Raw genomic sequence first — 22,513 nt, forward strand, 5'->3', positions numbered from 1 at the left:
GAAGACACGTTATGCAGTTGTTACGTCGAAGCAAAAACAAAAATATATAGCCAAAAACAGTTGGAGAGTGTAAGAGAGGGAGAGAGAGAGAGAGAGAGAGAGAGGAGAGAGAGGATTGATCAAGAGTTCCTGACGGCCCTTGGAAAGCAAAACCACAATTTTAACTACTTCGTTTATTCGAAGCATTTTTACTATATCCTCACCCCCAAGGCCAAGATACCGCTTCACTTACACACTGCTTAACTATTTGCTTCACCCTGACCAAAAGGCTGCTTCAGCAAACACGATCTACCTAACGGCCTAGCATTCTACTTAACCATTACATCTAACCTATCCCCTGGTAGCATGATTGACAATCGATCTATCGCTGTGTCAAACCGTTAACTCCCAATAACCCTAAATAGTGCTGCTTCGCTGCAATTAAATATAGACGATAAAACTTGCTTCAGAGGAGCCAACTGCACGGTTCCATATGGCAAACCCGAACATCGTACTCGCACTATTACCATCGGTTCCGTTCTGGAGCTACAACTCTCCGTTCAGACATCCACTCGCAACGAGGAATACAGGCAAGGGCAACACTAAAACTGACTTGAGCAAAAAAAAACAAAACTACAGCACTTTTTCAACTGCTCCCGGAGGGTCAGCAAGTGACGAAAGCAATGGCTTACCAGAATACGTTAAGTTAAGTTAAATATCTCTACACTATTATCACATTTTAATTCAATAAAAGGGGTGACGTAAAGGATGAAGGATGGTGCTCCGGAGCGCTTGGCGAGCGTTAGGGCTACCAAAACAGATTTGTGCTTTACACGCGCTAGTGACTGTTACTTCCATCACCATGACTCCCATCCTTAGCGCAGTCGGGATGGCCCCGTACATCTCTATCTCAATCGCCCGTTAGCATTGCTGCCAAACCAACCGGGGAGGTGCACTGCTAGAATTCTTTTGGCAAGTTACTTCCACCACGTAACGCCCTAACACACTTAATGTAAAGAAACGGAAGCATATGGCAAACTGACGAGCCTGAGGAGTGATTATCTATTATACAACTATCTATCGATATCTGGTCTTAAACCTGTTCAGCCGAGTTGACTGTGAGCACTTTCTAGTCGCTCGTCAGTAATCTCTCGGCATTTGGCCATCCACTTTCCACTGCTAATAACATACCTCAACGAGATATTTAGTTTAGAACTTGGAATCAAGGATATCCTGAGGAAGTGTAGTTAGTATTGGAGAAGTAGACATCGGAAACGTATGGGAATTCGCTAAAGTCGGAAATCTGTTTGTGCATATTATATTAAACTACTAAAAGCAGAACCGCCACTGCCCGGATGCTTCTTTCGAGTTGGTTAGGAATATGGCATCAACTACATCTGCATGTACAGCATCCAACTCTATATCATGTTTATCTTACGTATAACTTGTTTGCTATCTCTCTCTCTCTCTCTCTCTCTCTCTCTCTCTCTCTCCCTCTATCTCTCTCTATTTCTCTCTCTCTCTTTCTATCGCTTTATGTCTCTCTTCATCTCTTCATCCTTCTTTCGATGTGTTCTACTTTGATAGTGATTATGTCTCCGTAAACATCCGCTCAGATCAGCTCAACGCGCCCGAATGACTGTTTATGCCTCGCGCACTAAGTTACAACGACTTCTTGTTGTATTTATTTGGCTACGTATGACTCGACTTCAGACGCACTGCACACACTTTTGGGGAGCGTGAGGCTTCATAAGGAAAGAAACTTCAGCAGTGCATCGTAGATAAGGCGCGGATTTATGTCAGAATCAGCCGTGTACCGGACGCCACGCAGATTGCCATCGTTGTGCGACAGTACACCGTACTCGCCGACAATGAAACCGTCCGGGGTCTTCTCCTCCACGCGATACTTCCGATAGTTCCGTCCTTCCACAACGTACCCTACCTTCGAGTCATCGCCCGAACCCGGTACGGGTGCCAACGTCTGCACTACGGGACCGGCCGGTGGTTGAGCCGCAAAGCCGTCATCTTGCGCCTCACCCTGCTGCTCTGCCTTGTCGAACCCGTGGTTTTGCTTCGGCACAAACTTCCCAATCGCGTTATGGATCGATCCAGCATCTTCCCCGTCGACCGTCGGTGCATTCAGCTGATCGTACGGGATTTTGTCCAGCTCGTTGAAAACTAACCGAACCGATCCGACAGTCGTGGTGGAGGTTGCAGGTGTATATGGTTCCGAGGTGGTAGATTCCGCTGTAGTGGATGCGGTCGCCGTTGTCGAGACGATCGTCGTCGGATCAAGTGCTGAATACGCCGTTTGCCAGTAGCTTGAAGGTTGTGAGTAGATCTTTGCCGGCTCCGAGTACACTTTCGCGGGCTCGGAGTAGATTTTCGCCGGTTCGGAGTACACCTTGGCGGGTTCGGAATATACCCGGGCAGGTTCCGAATATACCTTCTCCGGCTCACCGTACACCTTCGCCGGCTCCGAGTACACCTTCGCGGGCTCGGAATAAAACTGTGCCGGTTCGGAATAAAACCGTGCCGGTTCCGAGTACATCTGCGGGATGCTTTTATCCCGTGCTGACTTTAACTGCGCCTTCTGGTCACTCTCCAACCGCGTGTCGCCGTGTATATCCCGCCATGCCAAACCATCCGCCGGTTTTCGGTCACGATAATTCACCGTCTGGAAGGAGGGCCCGCCTTTCGACTCTTGCTTACGCTGGGTACGATATCGCTGCTGGGATGTGATCGGTGGTGCCACCAACTTCGCCACCGAGGACGATTCTCCCTTGGCCGAGTCGGGTTCTTCCTCCTTGCTGATCGTCGGGCCCAGCTCCTCGACTGACAGCTCGCTCCGATGCGCATTCGAATGACGCACGGGAGATACCACCTTCGCATACTCCACCGGCTGCTGGATCGCTTTGGCACGCTTGGCGTACCGGCTGGGTGACATTACCATCGGCACGCTCGTTGCCTTCTCCTCATCCTGCAACGTCCCAACGGTAACCGTGGTGATGTCCTCTAGCGTCGTTAGCTCGGTACCCTCGCCAGTGGTTGCATTCGTCTCCATCAGCGGCGTCGTTGGCTCGCCGTCAACGAACCACGAGGGTGATGAGGTCGTGACCGCATCGACCGTATCATTCACAGACTCCACCGGAACTACGGCTGTTGTGACCGGTATCGTACTGCTGCTACCACCAGCCCGCTGTCCACCTCTCCTGTAGCCGTAGAACCGCGTACTGCTCCGGTCCAGGTCCTCCTGGGATGTGAACAGTGCCTCGATCGGCAGTATCGTATCATCCTCCGTGTTGGACTGATCGAAGAAGAAATGCCGAAACTTACGCAACCCACGGAAGTTGCGCGAGGGTTGCTGTGGTGCGGCAGGCGTTACATCGCCGGCCGGTTTCATGAGTATCGATAGGAACTCTCGCCCTGATATGATGTCACTCGGTGCAGGAACGCTGCCCACGCGAACGATGGCCAAAATCTAGGAGAAAGAAGCATATCAAGGTTGGTCAAATGTTAACTCAATCTTAGCCAATGTAAAGTTTTGAACAAATAAAGACCATCCTTCGTGACATTGAAACCTCAAGAGAAGAATTCTTTGATTTTATTCAATTAGTCAACTTCCATCTTTCAATTTCGAATATCCTATAAAGCAGGGGTCGTTACATCCTTCACGAATAGGACCAGATAGAGTAGAAACAATTTTGAAGCTGCAGGCTTCAGATTAAATCATTAAAAACAGCTCATTGGAAGGTCTTTGGACATTTTCTGTCGTGCGGGATAAAATCCGTGGGCCTCACTTTGACGACCCCTGCTATAAATCGTCATTACTAACAATTACCAAAAAAACTTCTTCAGGCAAGGAAGATCTTGCTTTACTCATACCTATCCAGTGAAGGATGTGAAGCGTACTGTATCGTCTCTAACGCCTCTATCCACCTCAAAAACACACGTATTCAGAGAGGTGCCATCACTCACATTAGCTGGCACACTATTTCCCGTCTTCCAGCACACAGAAACCGAGTGACATTTGCAACTAATTAGTCAACTTTTAACTACTTCCCCGCGAGCACAGGGCACGAGACATCCGCAAAAGGTTAATAATGTTGCGCGGAGTAATAAAACTCGTCCAAGCCGCTCAAGGTTTCCGAATTTTCGGCCCAAACCGTTGACAGGAAAGCACGAGATGAGGTGAGTTGTATTTTATGTTTTTGGATAGTTGTGGTTCTGATCTTCCCCGAACGATTGCGGCGTATGTGTTAATTCTTTCGTGTGCCGTCCAGCGTTCGGCAGTAGCGTCAAGAAGGCGAACGAACCCAGAACACAGTGGTGCAGTGATGGGGCATCTTGGGCAAAGCAGTCACCAGCGCGCACGGACGCTCGATCGCGAGGAGTGGTCAGGGCGTTGTTTCAGGTTTTTACTGCTGGTTTATTGTTTCTTCTATTCGTACGCGTATGTTCCGTTCCGTATGGTAACGCTCCAAACGCGAGTATCGGGCACCGCTGCCGCAATGCTCGCGTGGAAAAAAAAGGGAAACTCACGGCTGGGCGGCGGCGGTAAGCAGCAGTGCACATAACTTGCCTTCTAAAACGCGAACCAACCATCGACCCCACGGTCCAGGGCATCCCTTTCGGTTTGGGCAGCAAACCATAGAGTGATCCTGTCCAGCAGCAGTATAAACAAAGAGCGGTTCACACCGACCACACGGTGCAGAACACCGGCGTGCCGCCGCAGAAGGCAACAAAAAAGCCGGTGATGGGGAGGACGCCTAAAGTAGAACGGCCTACACCGCGGTTGAACGAACGGAGGCGAAGCAAAACGAAGCAAATAAAGCCCGAGAAAAGATGGACGGCCAGGGGGGGTGGGTGGGAGGACGCGAAAACGAGAAGGATCGAAGTAATCGCCGATCGCCGATGTAAATCGCCCGCGGCCGCAAATGGCAAAAGGAAAGGAAAAACTTACCCATCCTTACCTCCACCTACTTGCTACCGCTTCATCTCTCCCTTCCAGCTGCTCATCCACGTATGCGAGTGGAACGAATGAAGCGACCCGCAAAAAAAAACCCATCCCCAGCTGTAAAGAGCGGCGGCGAACGCGCAACAGCCAATTTCATGGCCATCCAAGGCCGTTCAATGTCGTTACCGTGGGGCACACGCTAAAAACGCTCCTTTCGGCCTGCCCAGCGCCTCGGAACCGCACGAACGGAAGGAGAAACTTGTGCGCGTCTTCGCGCTTGCAGCATTTCGGACGTCCGTTATACGCTGGCTGACCTGCAATTGGGGTCTTGCGACTTGGGAAACGTGTCTCTCCAGCGGTCATGCGCACAAGGTTCGGCTGCGGTTGCACCCGGATTCTAAACCCGGAACCTGGCACGGCGTCATGATTAATAGGGGCCGCCGGGTGTGTGCAATGCGCAACAAAAACACTACCCAACGCAAGACCTCGACAGCCTCGAACGGGGCAGTGATTCATGCCAAGCTGTAAGTGCAACCGCGAATGTCCAGGTTTCCGTTAGCGAGACCGCAATCGTGTAGCGGGAGTGTTTCGGGTCCCAGGGCGCAGGACCAACACCGTACCGTGGCCTTTGCAATGGCCTTCGTACTGTTGTGACCACCGATTGCCTGCCCGACCCGGGGGAGCAGACGGGGTTCTTGGTTGAGGCAAGCTTCGGGGGAGGGGCAACCCCCACCGCTGAGTTGTTTTTTTTTGACCTCCGACCACATGCGCCGAGTTCGCATGAATGGGCAATATAATTAGCAGTAACGGTAGCGCTCGCACACATATGTGGCGCGTGGGCGTCGAGTGGGAACCCTGCTGCAGACTCCAATTCCGTGGCCCTGAAATGCTTTTGCACACTGGCCAACAACCGGACCACATGCTGGACATGCGGCAGGCCAGAAGTTTGACAGTGCGCTGGTCGCCTGTTAAATCCCCGTGCAACGGTTGTCCGACTGTCTGAAAGCCTAAAACCTGCCGGATACGTATCAATGAAGCGGAGTCTTGGCCGGTCAAAACCGCAACACCGTCAACCGCGCGGTTCCATTGATGCGCGTTTCACAACATCGGCAAGCGCCGTCTTTCAAGGGCTCTCATTCCCGCACCCAAGTATCAGGGCGCTGGTGCGGTCGCCATCAACGCCATTAATCACCTCAGCGTCGGCGAAACATTCAGCTTGCTGCCACCTGAATTCCTCACGCGAACTGACATCCGGGCAAACTGGTGGTGGGGGGGGGGGGGGGGGGGGGTGTCGACGGTCAGTAGCGTCATCCAACATAGCCCGAACCGCAATTAAACGTCCAAAACACTTCCTTCTCCGTTACGCGAATCGAAGAGGAAGGGACGGTATTATAGCCCAGCATGGCACAGGAAATGGAATCTCTTTCTGCCCTGGACCCAGCACGAACGTACGATCTGAATTGCGTCAAACACTCACAGACAGTCCAATGCTGGACAATGACTTAGGACAGAGCATTGTCTGAGGCTCAAACTCAACACTCCGAACTCCATTAATCATGACGCAAATCATCCCTCGCAAACTGTGACGTATTAGACGCGTCTTACCATGTCAAACTTTAAAAGTTCGGGTGCGGCATCCCGATAGCAGGAAAACAAAAAAGCAGGATCGTGACCCTAAATCATCTCGTCGTCACACCTTGATACACAGTGCCTGAGCGGCAGCGTCCAAGCTCATGGAGACCGTACATTCCAGCCAGTTTTAGGGATTCCTGGGACGATGGAAATGTCACATCAGGCAGTGCGCGTACTTGAGCGTGAGCGTGACTTTGACTCCGTTAGGCGACGTCCGAATGGAAAGTATCGCATTACTGCAACCCCTTTCGGTATGCCAGCTTGGCTACACGCCGCAAGAAGTCGGCAGCAGCAGAAAGTCTGTCAATGTCAGGTGGCGCAAAAACACACCAATGGGGGCGGGGAGTTCTGAGCAGGGAAACCTAATTTCTTCGGTAACTCAACCCCGGCATGGAGGCATCCGATGCGCGCTGGTCTCATTTCGGTTAGGCCTTGCACTCGATGCCAAACGATACGCGAGAGTACCACGCGTGCCAATGCGGTAAGTCGCAAACCTTTGTGATGGCGCTCTACGGCAGGTGGCATTCTGTGAGGTGCTTTCACGTCAGCACGTAACTGCCGATGAGCATTCCAGCGGGAATGCGATAATCTAACGAACTACAAACAAACATGGCGAACATCGGACAAGAATGGTTCATGATGTCCGCTGTTGTCTTCACGATTTTACCTCAAAATTCCTCAAGTCCTAGTATCTTAAAGTTTCAAATGGAGACTAGCAGTAGTTTAACTGTACTTGACAAGTCGATCAATCCGTCAAATAGCGATGGTAAATTTGTGTGAGTCAATTTTATTTTATTTATTTTTTTATTTATGGGTTTTTTTTAAGTCTAATGTCATGGGTGTCTGCAGCCTACTACTGCGCACAGTATTAACAGGGTCATTAAAATACCAGTAGCCAAACAAGAAGTAACAAAGAACAATTCCAAAATATCACCTTCAGAATAAGAGCGTAAAATCGAAAGTATTGCAGGTGAGCCGCTTTTAATCGCGTAGAATTAATATTCCCAGCAAGAAGCTCAAGCTACTGCTTCATCGGCTCCATAGCAGCAGAGGACCAAGCCGGCGTCCGCACTAATTACCATTTTTGCAAAACTAAAATTTATCTCGCCTTTTCATTCTTCCCTTTGCTATCCGGCTCGCGCCCTCACGCTCCTGTTTGCAATTTCTGCCCCACAACTTCCCTGTTTGGCGGCAAGGATAAGGAATTTTGGGAGTGTTCTCGCCGGTTGGACCGTGAGAAACACACGACTCGTGCCGATGCCAGCAGTGTGATTATCGCTCCATTTTACGGCAACCCGCGTCACCTGCCGCGATGGGTCCTTCTCGGGTGCGTCGCACATTTAAGCGCCATTCGGACTGCGCGAATGATTCAGGCGATAAGGTAGCAAGATCACTTGGTGCTCCCGGGGTTGCAAATTAGCTACAACGCTCTGACGCACCTTCCGATGGTGATGGAAATGGTGACCGTGTGCGTAGTGCTGTTGGCTCCTCGATGGAGTTGCACGGTTACGTAATGCGGACACATATCTAGAAGCAGGTCGAGCCTCGGGGCCGAAGGTACACCGAACCAATATATCATGACGGAAACAAGACGTTTGACAGGTTGCCTTACTTCCTAGCCAGTTCCAAACGGTCCTAACCTGGTGGCGCGTGTCACCAGGTTACGTCGTCCGGTAGATAAAACTGATGTCATCACGAATTGTTCTACGTGATCCATTCTATCACTCTGTGCCTCTATCTTTGTCTTCTAAAATTGCATGTGAAGTGAAAGCATTGTATGTCCAGCAGGCGGAATCTGTGCGGTGATTTCGGTGACGAATCAGATGCCCGTCACAACTGATACCGACCCATGGAAGTCTCGGGACATAAACCTGTATTTCCTTTCAAGTTCACAACCGAAGCGGTACTACCCTGTGTCGCAGCAGGGGCAGGTCCGACCATCGGGAGGACTTGCAAACTTGCCCAGAAAGAGCAATCGGCTGCAACACGCCTCTGCGTTCTAATTCAGCGCATTCGGCGCTACGGCGGTCCAATAGGACGGGACCTCTTTCCCGTCCACCTAGAGACGTGTCTCTCGCTCGCTCTCAACCCCTGAACGAGGGGGGAGACCCAGAATCTTGACTTGGAGTGCTTGGATCGATCCAGTTTTTTTTTGTTCTTTGCGTTCCCTTCCCATTCAGGTTTTCAGCAGGGGGCTGCTTTTTTGTCGATTGTCACACTGCTGGTGCTGATCGGCTCCGTAACTGTTTCCTCGTCATATCTGACATATGTACGTGATCACTGATCGATCACGTGATCCTACAAGCTTGACGGATGACGTACCTGTAGCATGATCGTCCAGTGCCTACCGCATAAGTTTTGGCTCCAACCAACGCCCAAATAGGTACCCGCAGATATTCAATAATGCTGCTCATTCTTGTGGTAAGCGATCATCACATTCGTTCTACTCAACTGGATTTTCAACACTTGTGGTGTTACGAATTTAGAAAAAAAAACACTCAAAAGAAAAAAAAACGACATACCCACTTACAGGCGAAGCGGAATGGAAAAGTGAAAGTCACTCCACCCGCGCGGTTCGCGTGAAAACCGAACCGACCTGTGCCCGCCCTTATTCACAATGCTCTCCGTTCCGCCACCGTAGGTACTACTGCTCGCGAAAACAAAAATTCCTTCCAAGAACCAAAACAAAAAATCAATGAACCGCCTCTCGGGAGGGACACCATTGAACCATTTTTGTTTCCCTTTTTGCCGCACGCGATGGGAAGGAGAGGGGAAGGGTTGGGGGAGGGGGGAAATAAGATCAAGGTTGAATACTAATTAGTTCGCGCGGCAGCACCCAGTACCTCCAATTGAACGGACCAACACCAACCGACGAAACGAAACGAGCAACAAGACTGCAGGAACTACCGAGCGCGGACACCTTAAGTCGGTGGCGGTAACAACAGCTAACCTAACATTCGCACAATCAATAAAAAAAAGGCCTAACTCGGATCCTCGGCCTGAACCGATTGTAACAGGAACCTTTCATTATCAGGCGCCCTGCTGGTGACGGGTGAAGACGCACGTAACTCTGCTAGAGGAGTTAACTGCCTGGCCGATTTAAATTTCGTGCTGTAGAATGATGCTACAGACGATATCATCGATGTCGATAGAAGGACTGCTAGTTGATAATGAGCCTCAGATACGGAAATAGATATAGCAACTCTCAGAAAAGACTTTACTTTCAGATTTATGATTCTCTTGACAGCTAAATCTCTGACTTCTGACATCTATACAGATTTAGACATCTCTTGAGAATTTGGAAAATTGAGCAATAAGATTAGCTGAGGGGATATGATTAAACGAAAAAAAGGCCTTTTTAATGATCTATTAACCGCAGGAATGTGTCCAGGGCCATCTGAAATGTTTTGGCGCTGGCAGAGTTATGGATACGGTGGGAACAGTAAACGCAGCACAGCTGGCCAGCCGCAGAAGGTCACGGCTAAGACACGGTTGCATGCATCGCAATGCGCATGCAACCGGCATAATGCTTTCACCCTCCACTCACACGCATGCCCAATAGCATTACGAGTGCGCTGATGTTGCGCGCAAGAATGTACCGCGTCAAACGCGTTTTTTTTTTTGCACAACATTCCGAGGACTCGGTGCGCGTTCGTACGGAACCAATCGGAACTGGCAGGCAGTGGCCCGTTGTCTAGGGCAAGGTTAGCGCTAGATCTTCATCGCATCGCACCGGACGTAAGGTCCCTGTGTCCCATCCTCGAACCATGTCAACCTGTCAGCTGTCACAGGCAAAGCCACGCTGGGCACGGCTGGACATTGCCATTCTGGCGTACTGGGCCCCAAAACCGCACGCTGACATTAGCCGTCTTGTTCCTTCCGAGTGCCCCTGGCCACTAATTGATGTCAATGGCGCACAGGAAAAAGAAAAGCCCCCGTTCACGAGCGGATGGCGTGTTTTACCAAAAACGCTAGAAAACGCACAGCGCAACACAGTTGCAACATTGCCTACGAATACCCGCGCAACCGTCAGAGGAGAAAGTTCAAAACTTCCATTGTACCAAGACAAAAAAACGATCCGTTCTGACGACGTCCACAGAATTATCTCCTTTTTTGGCACAGAACACACTGTGAAAGACCGCGAATAACGCTGGTCGCGTCAAACTGCGTGCACTGAGTCACTTCTGCCATTCCGTGGTTTCCCACGGTTAGTACTCGTTCTGGGGGATTTTAGGGAACTGTTTCGCCCCAACTTTACCATCGTGGAAAATCCTACCCGTTGTCAGGTTTCTGCAGCAAAACTTACCATTAAAAAGCAGACAATCGAGGTAACGATCTGTTCCATCCTCCCGGCGGTGCCTGTCGTCATGCGAAATAAGGCGAGTAGAGTAAGAGAGATCGCGCAATGTGCCTGTGTGTTCCAGCTGATGAGGACGCGTGGGTCCCCAACTTGACGTTTATAGCCGTGTTTCGTCCGCCTTCGCTTGACTACCTATACGAAACAATAGAAGACTTCCGTTTGTGGCTGCTCGCAATGTTTCCTTCTGTTGGCACCAATTACTTCCCTTTCGATGGTGAGGAAGTACGGCAAAGAACTGAAACTAATTACTACTGCTGATAACACTGTTTCGAATACTAGAACCGGATTGCGGATTGAACCGTTCTTAGTAACCGCACACACACACGCACATTTTCTGTCCCTCCCGGGGATGCACAATGAATTGAGACGGTGAGAACAAGCAAAGGATAAAACTTCCCTTAAGAATCACAATGTCAACGCAATGCTCTGTTCTGTTTACAGTTTGTCGCTGATTGTTTCGGCCAGCTTTGGCGCACACTCCGACCAAATCCTAATGCATCGCATTCTTGATAGCAGGGCAAGCAAAGGCAAGGAAGCGGTCCACCGACAGCAACAGCACGACTCGCTTCTGCTGCTGAGACAATCGACGCTCCTCTGGCTGCTTCGACCGGCAGGCACCAGGCATCACCCTAACGGCGGAACAGTACACGGGCCCAACCATATTGCATTCTGCTCAGAACTTCAACACCGATCCAGCAAATATCCAGCAACAATCCCTATCACGCACAGTCCAGGCCCTGTCCAAGGTTGAGCTCGTCGCGCTAATGAGTTGATTGATTGATGTGCCTACAACACCCGTGCTTTTCCGCTAGATGGCGCTTCGTGACTATCCTAGTAACGCACAACCCAGCTATTGGGGTTCGATTAACTTGCTCCCAAAAATCTGTTCCAGTCGCAGAGGAACGTAACAAAGCATGCGACTGCTTCGTCGCACGATATCTCCACAATGCTCCGGTTGATTGGTAGCGGCACCCGATATATTGCAGTGTCCCTCCTTTCCGATGATGGAGCCAGAAAATCGTAATGGGTACCGATCGGCCAGCAGCAGCTTCCGGGCAAACTTTCCGGTTCCCGGGTCACCTAACGCAAGCACACACCTTTCTCTCTGATATACGGTATCAGCAGATGAACCGAACCTCACCGCACTAGCGATAACGGGCGCGAGTACTCCTCTGCGGCTCGGAGCGATCCCGAGGCATCTATTCTACAGCGCGGACGATTCAGCACTGACAAATGCTAAGTGAAACAGAAATTAAATTGGCACGATATACATATTTTGTTTCCATTCTCGCTGCTGCTGCTGCTGCTGTTGCTGGCTGGTTTGCTGCTGAGCGGGCTCCACCCCAGCCCGCCACCGCCACCACCACCACCTCCACCTCCACCGCACCTGTCGCTTATTGGCGAGTCTCGCTGTTTGCGGTTGGGCGTCGCAGGCAGCCACCGGCAGAGGGCGTACAAGGTACAAGGCAGGCGTGTTGGTGGAAGCAAATGGAGAGGTCTGTTCGTTCGCGAGTTCTCGTTCTGGTCCGCTCCTACGGTGGTGAAGGTCCGCTGCAGGTCCGCGCACACCGGCATGGGTGGGAAGCTGCTAGGAATGCGGAACGGGGGCAATAGGATGAAGCTACAGCGGGAGGCGCACCCGAGCAAGAGTGTGCGCAAGAGAGAGGGAGTAACTGGCAAAGCGCAACACCGCACACACGCCACACATACGCGGTTGTACGAGCACACGCGGCTCTTCGCGGCTGATCGCGCTCGCGTGCGATCGATCGCTTTACTTGCACACACACGCATATGCGCGAACAACGCCAGCGCTAGAGTGGAACCATCGATACCCGTCTCTTTAGACAGCGAAACAGATTCTGCAGAACAGAGGACAAATCGTGGAAAGCTTTGGGACGTTACCTTACGGTATGGAATGCAACTCGGAACCAGGTATTGCTAGACGCACTAGGGAGGTTAGGTCACTGCTTGAGAACCCGTGGGAAAGTTCAGTTATCAGAAGTCTCAATCAGCACTTTCTTCTCAACATGGCAAACTTCTCCAAAGCGCTGTCCACTTCCTTATCCTGCCTGTACTGCAGGAATTCGTCGATCTTACCCGCCTTACCGGGCGTCGTCCTATTCCTGTAGGATGCGAATACCTCAACGCACAAACACCCCAGACCAACCAGTTATGGCCCTATTACTGTGGGCCAATACCCCTGTGGATGCGGTGGGTAACACGGTTGGAAAATGGCAACCATACCCCAAGAAGTTCCATCTTACAAAATGCCAACCCTTCCGCCAACAGGAATACCCGCGCCCAGGCGGACCTGCGAGACAGGATCACCACAAAACGACAAACTTAAAACCAAAACAAAAGAAACCGATGCTGTTGCATTGTTGCGCGTCCGTGTAGCGCCAATTTTGCGAGCATCCTCCAAACCGAAGGGAGACGGCAAGGTAAGGGCGACATCCTTTCACTGTACCAACGGCATCAATTATGACGAAACATGTCTTCGCGCCACAGCTGAGCTTGTCGGGGACGAACGGCGAGAATTGCGTTGCGCTCGAAGTTCAAGATCACAAGGGCGTTATAGGGAGTTGTTGGTTTTTGGTTTGAAGTTTACATCTGTGAAGTCAAACTGTGTTACTATGCGTCGGTACGTTGAACTCTAACTATTCGCAGATGTTTGGAACACTCGATGTCCTCTCAGCGGTGCCCTTGAACGTGATGCAACTCGTGCATCGGTGATGAAGGACATCCATGGTGGTTGCTCAAGATCAAGGACATACCGAAAACTGGTTACTGGCAAAGTGGCGCCCGTTTGCAAAAAAAAACCTCACCACGAACATTGATTGACAATCCTCGAGTTCAGTGAACGTTTCGCTAATCTAGCATGATCAATTGACGACACGGGATGCACGGGTGCGTCGTGGAACGAATAAACCAAGAGGGAACGAAACGCAACCTGAGTTCAATACCTTCGGACATCTCGTGTAGGGCCTTTTGGACAGGATGCACGATGCGATTGGTGATAATTCGATAATTCAATAAACGTTACTGCTCCATTCCATTCGCTTCGCAATCGTTCACCGTAGGATAAGTTGCCTGGGCACTCCGGGTGCGTGTGGTCTCACAGCCAACCGCTAATAGTGTCTCAACTACTGCAGTGCGTTTGTTCTTGCGTTCACCCGCTTCACACCACACCTAATTGTGTGTGTTGCCGGTGGTCTTTGAACGTCCGCCATTTGCATTGCCTACGCTCTCCCACCTGCGGCGGCTGTGAACCCCCTGCTGGGTGCGAAAATGTTGATAAACCGTATGCACTTCTTCCTCGATGATGCACGCGCCATATACATCTCCATGGGCACCGCCGAAATGCCACAACTTACGATGCTCAATTGCACTCATAAACTGTACCCACGATACATCCATTAAGGTTCCTCACTGTTTGCTGTACTGTCCGGTTTTAATGTGCTCGGGTTGATGAACGACACAAAACAATATTCATCCTACAAATGCACAACTTCACAATCTGGCCATCTGGAGGGATCTTGCACCGTAGCTAGACTGTACTCGAGCGAGCTTCAAAAAATTGTAATATGTCGCTGTCTGAAGCGGAGCGGGAGCTTTACGTTCTGCTCTTCTAACTGCGCAAATGTCAACCAGGGATGATGGAGTTGGAGCGGCCAGCTCCTTCCAGATCATTGATTCGGAAACACCGATCGTGTGACGTCTAAAAGGATCTGTCCAAACAGTATTTAATGCGTGCAGGGGTACACAACCCCATCAACGTGCGGCCCGGAAAGACTTATACGGCCAAGTCCGTCGTACTTTTTTTCCTGTGCATCTATCCGGGCGTTTGTGTGTATTTTTTTTATTTTTGCTTCCTTTTATATTAACAACGATCTATCTCGGTCCCGGTTTTCTATATCAAAATTGGTTTTGCTACAAGTATATGCTAGCATCGCCACACTCCAAAGACAAAGTGGTTCTGAGACCTGTTTAACAACAGGTAGCATTCCCGGGGAAGGTCCTCCTTTGCTCGTTTCGTTCGTCTTCTGCTGGACGCTTCTGTTATTTATTTTATTTTTTAATGTTCTTGCGCATTGTGCTTTGCGGATCCATTTTGAGCGTGCGTTTGTTTTTAAACCTTCTACCCCACCCGGTAATGGTCCCACCGGTAAGGGTGGTACACCGTTCCAGGTTCGGGTTAGGATTAAACACACCCGCCAGCCAAGCATCCAGTGTGTACGGATAGTCTTTCCGGTATGCCAGACGCTCAATACAACCACTGGTTTTTTGAATTATGATAATTTGCACCGTTCAGGCGTGGCACGAAGTTCCTTCACTACACCGAATGGTATCGGTTGACCTTTTCTGCGGCGGCGTATTAAAAATAGCCAGCAAAATTGATAGCCTTCGTTGATGCGCAGGAATGGTTGAGGAGATCCCGAAGGTGGAACCATGCTCAGAACTCGACACAATTTGATCGACTGGCAGGAACAAATAGACGCAACAAATTAAAAAAGAAAAAAGGTCGCACAAACACATTCACACCAGTGGAAGTCTTTCAAGTGCGCTGGCACGTTCTTGATCGGCAGCCAACTTTTGGACATGATCCCCATTTACTGCACACCGCATCAGACGTCCCAGGGAAACCAGTTTACCAGGGATACCGTGCCCAGAACCGCGCGGAGCGGAGAACAAGGGTTGAATCTTCAGCGTGCTTCGCTCACACTCGCATCATGCTGATGATGAATTCGACATCCCTTTACGAAATGTGCGAAAAGACATACCAGCCATCATAATCTTCATCCTGTGCACCGGGAAGAGGCGCCAACCCTGGTTCCAATTAATCAATTAAAGCGACCACAATCAGTGGTAACAACATTATTTCGCGCATTATTTGCATATTTAATCACACACTCGCACCCAGCACCCGTAATAAGTGGCCACCCGCTGGGCAGGGCGGAGGTCGTTCCATTCCATTGCAGGGGTTTTCCCAGACCAGGTTGAGTGAATGTGGCGATTGTTTCTTACCACATCTTACCAGAGGTGACCGAAGTGCAAAAGTCGAACACCCCTGCAATTGGACGCTGATTGCACAAAATGGGGGTTTTTGCACATTAATAAATGATCGATAGTACGTTGGTGACAACGTACCTGCCCTGCGGGATCTTCGATACCGCCGGCGGCAATTCGTTCCACAGACGCCTGCGTGTGATTGCGCAGAGATTCGCTGGACAATTCATTTAGCTTTCGCTACGGCGCGACTACTTCCGTGCCGCGACGATTACACTGGCCGTTGTCTGGCTAGACGCCGTACACTGAAAGAACGAGCCATCGATAAGGTGCAGCCAATCGCAGACATCGAGCTGTAAGGGCTAGACTAGCACCAACCATCTCCGGTCTGGACATATGAGCTACAATTATAGTTTTATGTTTCGGTCGTGATATTGTTTTAATAGTAACGTTCGAATAACACAAAGTACACGTTACTACATATATTTAATATAACTTATAAAATTAGACTCGCGCGCGCACACCGACCGATCGCACCAAGCGGATTTGCGCCATTCCCTTTTTCGGTGTAGGGCCCATTGACCTGCCGAGCTGATCCTTCACCTATACATCGACACGTTGACAGCTTGACTGTCAACGGCGAGCAACTGGTCTAATCAGCTCGGCCAGGTTGGATCACAACATCTCCCCCTCTTTAATAGAGCCGATACGCGTCGAGCCTACGCGGAAGTCTTCTAAGCCTAGAAGACCGGCGTGGCGAATGAACCGCTGGTTGACTGGTAACCGCGGACGTAGGCTTTTGACGGATTGATGAATCTAAGCGGATTGATGGATCCAGGCGAATTGATGGCTTCTGGCGGTGAGGTTGCGATGTACCCGGTGAATGCGGTAAGGGCACTTCATCAATTGAAGCCCTTCGTTGGTTTGCCGGTGCATTCGCGTTTCGCGGACTCTCGTCTAGAAGGTCCGACGGCAATTGATCACTGGGATGGCTGTCGAGATACGAGCCATCACATACACGCCTGCGAAGCTGGTTCACGTGGCGTCGATGTGTCTGCCGGTTATGCGTCGTGATTTCGTACATCACGTCGCCGATTCGTTTGGAGACCTTACCGGCGATCCATTTCCAGGTATTTCGGTGGAACATTTTGGCGAATACAGGATCTCCTAACCGAAATTGTCTTCCGTTATACGGTTCTTTGGCTTGCGGATGGGCAGGTTCGGTTTGTAACGATGACGGTGGGCGTAGCAACTCCAAAGACGTTCTAATGTTTCGACCGAACATGATGTCAGCCGGCGTACGCCCATCAAGGCCAGGATGCGGTGTCGAGCGATAGGATAAGAGGAAGGTTTCCTGAGCTTCCTCGAGAGGAACGCTATCCGTTCGAATTTTACGTAGGGCGCGCTTGAAGGTATCCACGAATCGTTCGGCCTGTCCGTTAGACTGCGGATGAAACGGTGCCGTGGTAACATGTTCGATGCCATTGTGGATACAAAAATCGCTGAATGCTTCACTGGTGAATTGAGCCCCGTTATCGCTGACTAGCTTCCGTGGCATACCGAAACGTGCAAAAATATTTCGCAGAATTGAAATGGTAGCCATGGCGGTTGTGGTTGACGTCTTAACGATTTCGGGCCACTTGGATAGTGCGTCAACGACGATAAGAAAGTAGTGACCCTCTATTGGCCCGGCGTAGTCTATATGTACACGCTCCCATGGCTTCGACGGTTTCGGCCAAGACTGTGGCTCGGCGATGGGAGGTGATTTAGCAGCTGCCATGCAGGGTGTACAGCTGGCTACGCGGTCGGCTATATCCCCATCTAATGAAGGCCAATAAATGTAGCTGCGTGCTATCGCCTTCATACGCTGGATTCCCGGATGCCCTGCGTGGAGTTGTTCTAGGCATCGAAGTCGCAGCTTTTCGGGGATGACCACTCTCTCTTTAAAAAGAATGCAGCTTCCTACCGTTGAGAGAGCGTCCTTTCGGTTGTGAAATGCCGATAGCGCTGTGCCGAATGATTCATTGCGTGGCCAGCCCTCGACAACGTATTTGTGCACCTTCCGCAGTAGGGGATCAGTCTGTGTGTGTTGTTCAACGTCTCTGAAATTAAGAGGGAATGAGTCGATTGCTTTTACCACAACAGATCTTACGTCGTTTTCTAGTTCGAGGCTGGCGATGACGTATTCGGTTTCGGGCTTCTTCACAAAGGGTTCGGACCCTATCACGCTGCAGAACGCGTCCATGGGTATGGAACCGAGATCGAAAAGCTCGATCAGATCGGCGCCGAACAGCTTCACGTCGGCTGGAGCAACCCGGACTGTAGCGTTCATTCTTTTGCCAGCGAGCGTGATTTCCGCTTCGAATTCCCCATCGAGCTGTAGTGCATCACCAGATGCGGTCTTTGCGCAGACACTTGCGGCGTTTAACGGCGGCTGACCCAAACACTGCCATAACGCACGACTAATTACGGTTATGTCAGATGCCGTATCTAGCTGTAACCGCACGTCTCTCCCGAAAATCCTTATCGAAATGAACTTTCGCCGTTCGTTCACTCTGCACACGTTTACCATCACGACACGTGTAGCAACCGGATCGCGCTTTCTAAAGGCTCCGTGTCTCCTACTGCGCCTCGACGCGCCGCAGTAACCGTCACGATGACCGAATTTACCGCACTCTTTGCACTTGTGAGAAACGTAGGTGCAGTCTCTCACCCAATGAAGGTCACCGCATAACCAACACGGCCGAGATGGTTTACCCGACACCGTTGGTTCGTTCGGTTTTCGTTGCGGAGGCTTTCGCTGTTGCACAGTGGCTCTGTGATGGTGTGAAGGCTTCGTTTGCATAGATCCTCTATGAACGGCCAGAACTTGGTCACTTGATTTTGCACCAATCATTACGCTGTCCCCTTTTAAATGTTTTATACGCCGACACTCGGCTGCTAGTTCGTCTAGCGTGACATCATTTCTCTCTTCCACTCGCGCGAGAAGCCTTGTGCGGATTTCTGCATCAGTTTCATCCTTCAGCCCACATACTAATATCAAGCACTTGAACTGGTCCTCGTTCATCGATGAAAACTGAAAATCGACGCATGAACGGTTCACGCGGCAAATGAACGCTAGAATATCCTCCGAGCGCGTTTTTGCTAGCTGCATACACTGGTAACGCTTGCTAACGATGGATTCAGCGGATCCAAACAGCGACTTCAGGATACACACTGTTTCCTCGAAAGACACGTCGCGCGGAAGACGGGGCAGGATGTAATTGGAATAGCGAGAGTGTTCCATCGTTCCTAGCTTCCTTAGTAGCAGGCGAACTTTAGCCGCATCGTCGAGTCGGGAGGCGTCCTGCTTAAATAAATCCTCGTAACGGGCATACCATGCTTCAAACGTTACGTTGGATTCGGCCTCGTACCGAAACTCTATAAGGCTGCGCGCCAAGGCTTCCATGATGAGCTCGGGCTGCTGCGGGCTAAGCGGCTGCTGCTGATGCTGGGATTCCGGGTTACGCTGTGTCGTATGCATTTGCATCATTTGTGCCATCATTTGCTGCTGCTGGGTCATTTGTTGTTGCATTAACTGCAACATTTGGTAAAGCGCAGCAGTTTCGGGATTCGGTGCTGATCCCGCTTGTGGAAATGACGGCGTCCCGGGATGCTGCGATGGCGCTGACGGTACGCTCTGCGTTGGCGGAGGGGCGAAGAGATGAGAGGGGCCAAAAGCGCTGGAACGGATCAGTGAAGATCGACGTGTTTCCTCCTCGCTCGCGTCTGATGCACCGTTCTCGTTGGTGCTCATCTTACGCTTTTTGGTCGGTGGCCGCGGAATTTTTCACAATGCACGAAACTATTACAAAATTAAAATGTTTGTCACAAGCACACACACGCAGTAAAATGTGTCACAAACAGAAAAAGTTCAGGTTTCCCTCGTCGCCACCTTTATGTTTCGGTCGTGATATTGTTTTAATAGTAACGTTCGAATAACACAAAGTACACGTTACTACATATATTTAATATAACTTATAAAATTAGACTCGCGCGCGCACACCGACCGATCGCACCAAGCGGATTTGCGCCATTCCCTTTTTTGGTGTAGGGCCCATTGACCTGCCGAGCTGATCCTTCACCTATACATCGACACGTTGACAGCTTGACTGTCAACGGCGAGCAACTGGTCTAATCAGCTCGGCCAGGTTGGATCACAACATATAGCGTTTATAAAACAATGAAGAACTATTCTACAGTGTACAAGGATAAGGAGTATGGAGTTGGTTCTCCATCTTTATAACCGCTAATCCATTCCTGCAATGAATGAAAGTGAAGCATTCTATTGTTTACTGTGGTTTTCATCTGCTTAATTCTTCACGAACTTCTACGAACCAACTTGAGCGTAAGAATAATCATAATCAGGTCATACTCATGTCAGGATGTAGTGAAACTCTTGTGGAAATTAATATAGTCTAAAGCTAAGGACCCTGACGCTGACACCGCAACTTCCAGATATCATAATAAACTAGTGATGTTTAAGAACTTTTAAAACATCATAGAGACAAATTCGTTTCGCACAAGAGTTGGGACTCGTCATCATCAAATAATCAAATAATCATAAAAATTGAGCTGGAGCATCTCGTCCACATGCGGACATCATACGGAAGACAACGGCTAACATGAGCGTCCAATGAATCACGCGTGACGTTGTGAGGAATTTAACCGGACTGGTAAGTTTCGAGCGCGCATCGATCGTAAGGAATGTTGAGGTGTACTGGACATTGCTTCCAATCAATCGTAACCCGGAGGGGGAAATTTTTCCGTCGCACCATCAAACGGGTCAGATAGTGCATTCAAGATGCTAAGCTGTTACGATTCACGTAGCCGCTTCCAATAAGAAGCTAGGCACAATTGCATAGAACAGCTTACTTGCTACCATTGCTATTATCTCTGCATAGCAAAATAATACCTAGAAGCCACATTCCCCGGGTACTTTAGGTCGTAAACTATGAATGTCTCGTACGAAATGCTGATGCAATGTCATCTCGCAAGGGCACGGTTTTTAGGACACCCGCATCATATTTGTGCCTGGTGCCAAGAAACTTACTTAAGGTATATGCGTAGGCAGCTAAGTGGTGCAGCTTCTGGCTGTGGCGGGAGTCCACAAATAGAGCAAAACGTTCTACACAACCCCCTGGCTAGTATCACATGCAAATCGGCTACGTCTTTAATGCAAAACTGTGCTGCTCACATTAATTACAATCGTTTCGACGCGGCCGAGGATTAAGACGGGTCACCATTTTTACGATTCCCCCGAACGCCGGTGCGTATATGGATTATAAATTTCCTACTTGTTCGCACCGCCAGTGCACGGTGACAGTAGCCGATGCAGGAAGTGCTTTACGCAGAACGTCTTGCTTCTCGGTTTTAATACCACCAGAAGATCATGCAAATATCTCGCGAAGCGTACACACGCACTATTGCGCGGCGGAAACCCTTTTTTTTTGCTGACCGGTGGAAAAGAAAACACAATTCGCAATCCTTACCGACGTCACATGCCTCACCCGCGTATCCATAATATGAATATCAACGCCGTACCGTGCGTGCTGTGACATGTGCCACGAGTACGGCAAAGTACAAAACGGAATCGCATTCACGCAAACGTTCCCGGCGCAGGCCTTTCTGGTGCCTAATTTATGTTGTTTTTTCCCCATTCTGCGACATGCGTGCGTAAAACCCTTGCGTTTCGGAATGTGGTGGACGGGAGTGTAAAACTTAATTTACGACCTGGTGCGACCACACCGGGACCGCTGCGGTTTGCTGATACCGGGTGGTATAAAGCAGATTTGTAATCGGTTTTACGACGCTGAGATTAGGTGAAGTTTAATGGAGTGTTTATTTCGCGATCTGACGGGTGACAAAACGCATGTTATCTTCACGAGGTTGCTTTAGTCGTACTCAAGGTATTCCAGGTATATTATTGAGTTGAATTAACGATGTAGTCTGAATGATCATGTAGCATATCTGCTAAACACGTTGCATTTTGATACAGAACAGATTTTAGCAAAATAACAATTACCCGGAAACAGTGACAGTGACTCACATTAGGGTAAACCCCTGAAAGAATGCACAATTGCACTCAACTAGTGACCAACGCAAACATAAACAATATACAGCATTGTACTGAAATCATTACCCGAAACATAGCTTAACAAAGAGAGTGAAAACCTCAATATAAAGCTGAGTATAATTAAAGATGCCTCAGCTTAGACGAGACAGAACCGTTTGGACTTTCTGAGCTTGCGTGTTCTCATTACCAGAGCTTTGAGTGTCCCCCAACCCAAGGTAAGGCTTCAATGTCTACTACGTTTCCCAGGAAGAAGGATCTCCTCGAAATACTTATGATCGCCTGGACGATCAATAACATGTGAAGTAAGTGGTTATCATTAGATGTGGTACGTAAATATATAAGGATCCCGCAAAAAATATTACAGTCATATGCAATGAGCCACATACAATTGGGTCAAAACTTGGAATGATGATCTCTCCTAGCTTATTGTACCAAAGTACTTGGAGGTGGTCTGCAATACCTA

The 22,513-nt window shown here is 49.8% G+C and overlaps 2 protein-coding genes across 2 annotated transcripts; both read right to left on the reverse strand.

Moving 5' to 3' along the window:
• Nucleotides 1-1,073: 1,073 nt before the first annotated feature.
• Nucleotides 1,074-10,913, reverse strand: LOC128307252 (uncharacterized). Its single transcript, XM_053045014.1, has 2 exons — nucleotides 10,875-10,913; nucleotides 1,074-3,460 (listed from the first exon to the last, which is right to left on the reverse strand). Exons 1-2 carry the CDS (start codon nucleotides 10,911-10,913, stop codon nucleotides 1,727-1,729), a joined length of 1,773 nt encoding a protein of 590 aa, XP_052900974.1. The 3' UTR covers nucleotides 1,074-1,726.
• A 5,762-nt stretch (nucleotides 10,914-16,675) lies between these two features.
• Nucleotides 16,676-17,715, reverse strand: LOC128306661 (uncharacterized protein K02A2.6-like). The gene is made up of 2 exons (XM_053044238.1): nucleotides 17,049-17,715; nucleotides 16,676-16,788 (listed from the first exon to the last, which is right to left on the reverse strand). The coding sequence occupies exons 1-2, from the start codon at nucleotides 17,713-17,715 to the stop codon at nucleotides 16,676-16,678; spliced, it is 780 nt and encodes a 259-aa protein (XP_052900198.1).
• Between the last annotated feature and the right edge of the window lie 4,798 nt (nucleotides 17,716-22,513).

Source organism: Anopheles moucheti, chromosome X (assembly GCF_943734755.1).
Source record: "Anopheles moucheti chromosome X, idAnoMoucSN_F20_07, whole genome shotgun sequence".
NCBI classification, from domain to species: Eukaryota; Metazoa; Arthropoda; class Insecta; order Diptera; family Culicidae; genus Anopheles; species Anopheles moucheti.

Excerpts from the sequence above, each read along its gene's own strand:
- LOC128307252 (XM_053045014.1), bottom strand. The coding sequence starts at position 10,913 with ATGGAACAGATCGTTACCTCGATTGTCTGCTTTTTAATG. Across the intron at positions 3,461-10,874 it reads CGATTGTCTGCTTTTTAATG|ATTTTGGCCATCGTTCGCGT; the intron begins GTAAGTTTTGCT and ends TCTTTCTCCTAG.
- LOC128306661 (XM_053044238.1), bottom strand. The coding sequence starts at position 17,715 with ATGGCAGCTGCTAAATCACCTCCCATCGCCGAGCCACAGTCTTGGCCG. Across the intron at positions 16,789-17,048 it reads TACCTGGAAATGGATCGCCG|AAGCCATCAATTCGCCTGGA; the intron begins GTAAGGTCTCCA and ends CCTCACCGCCAG.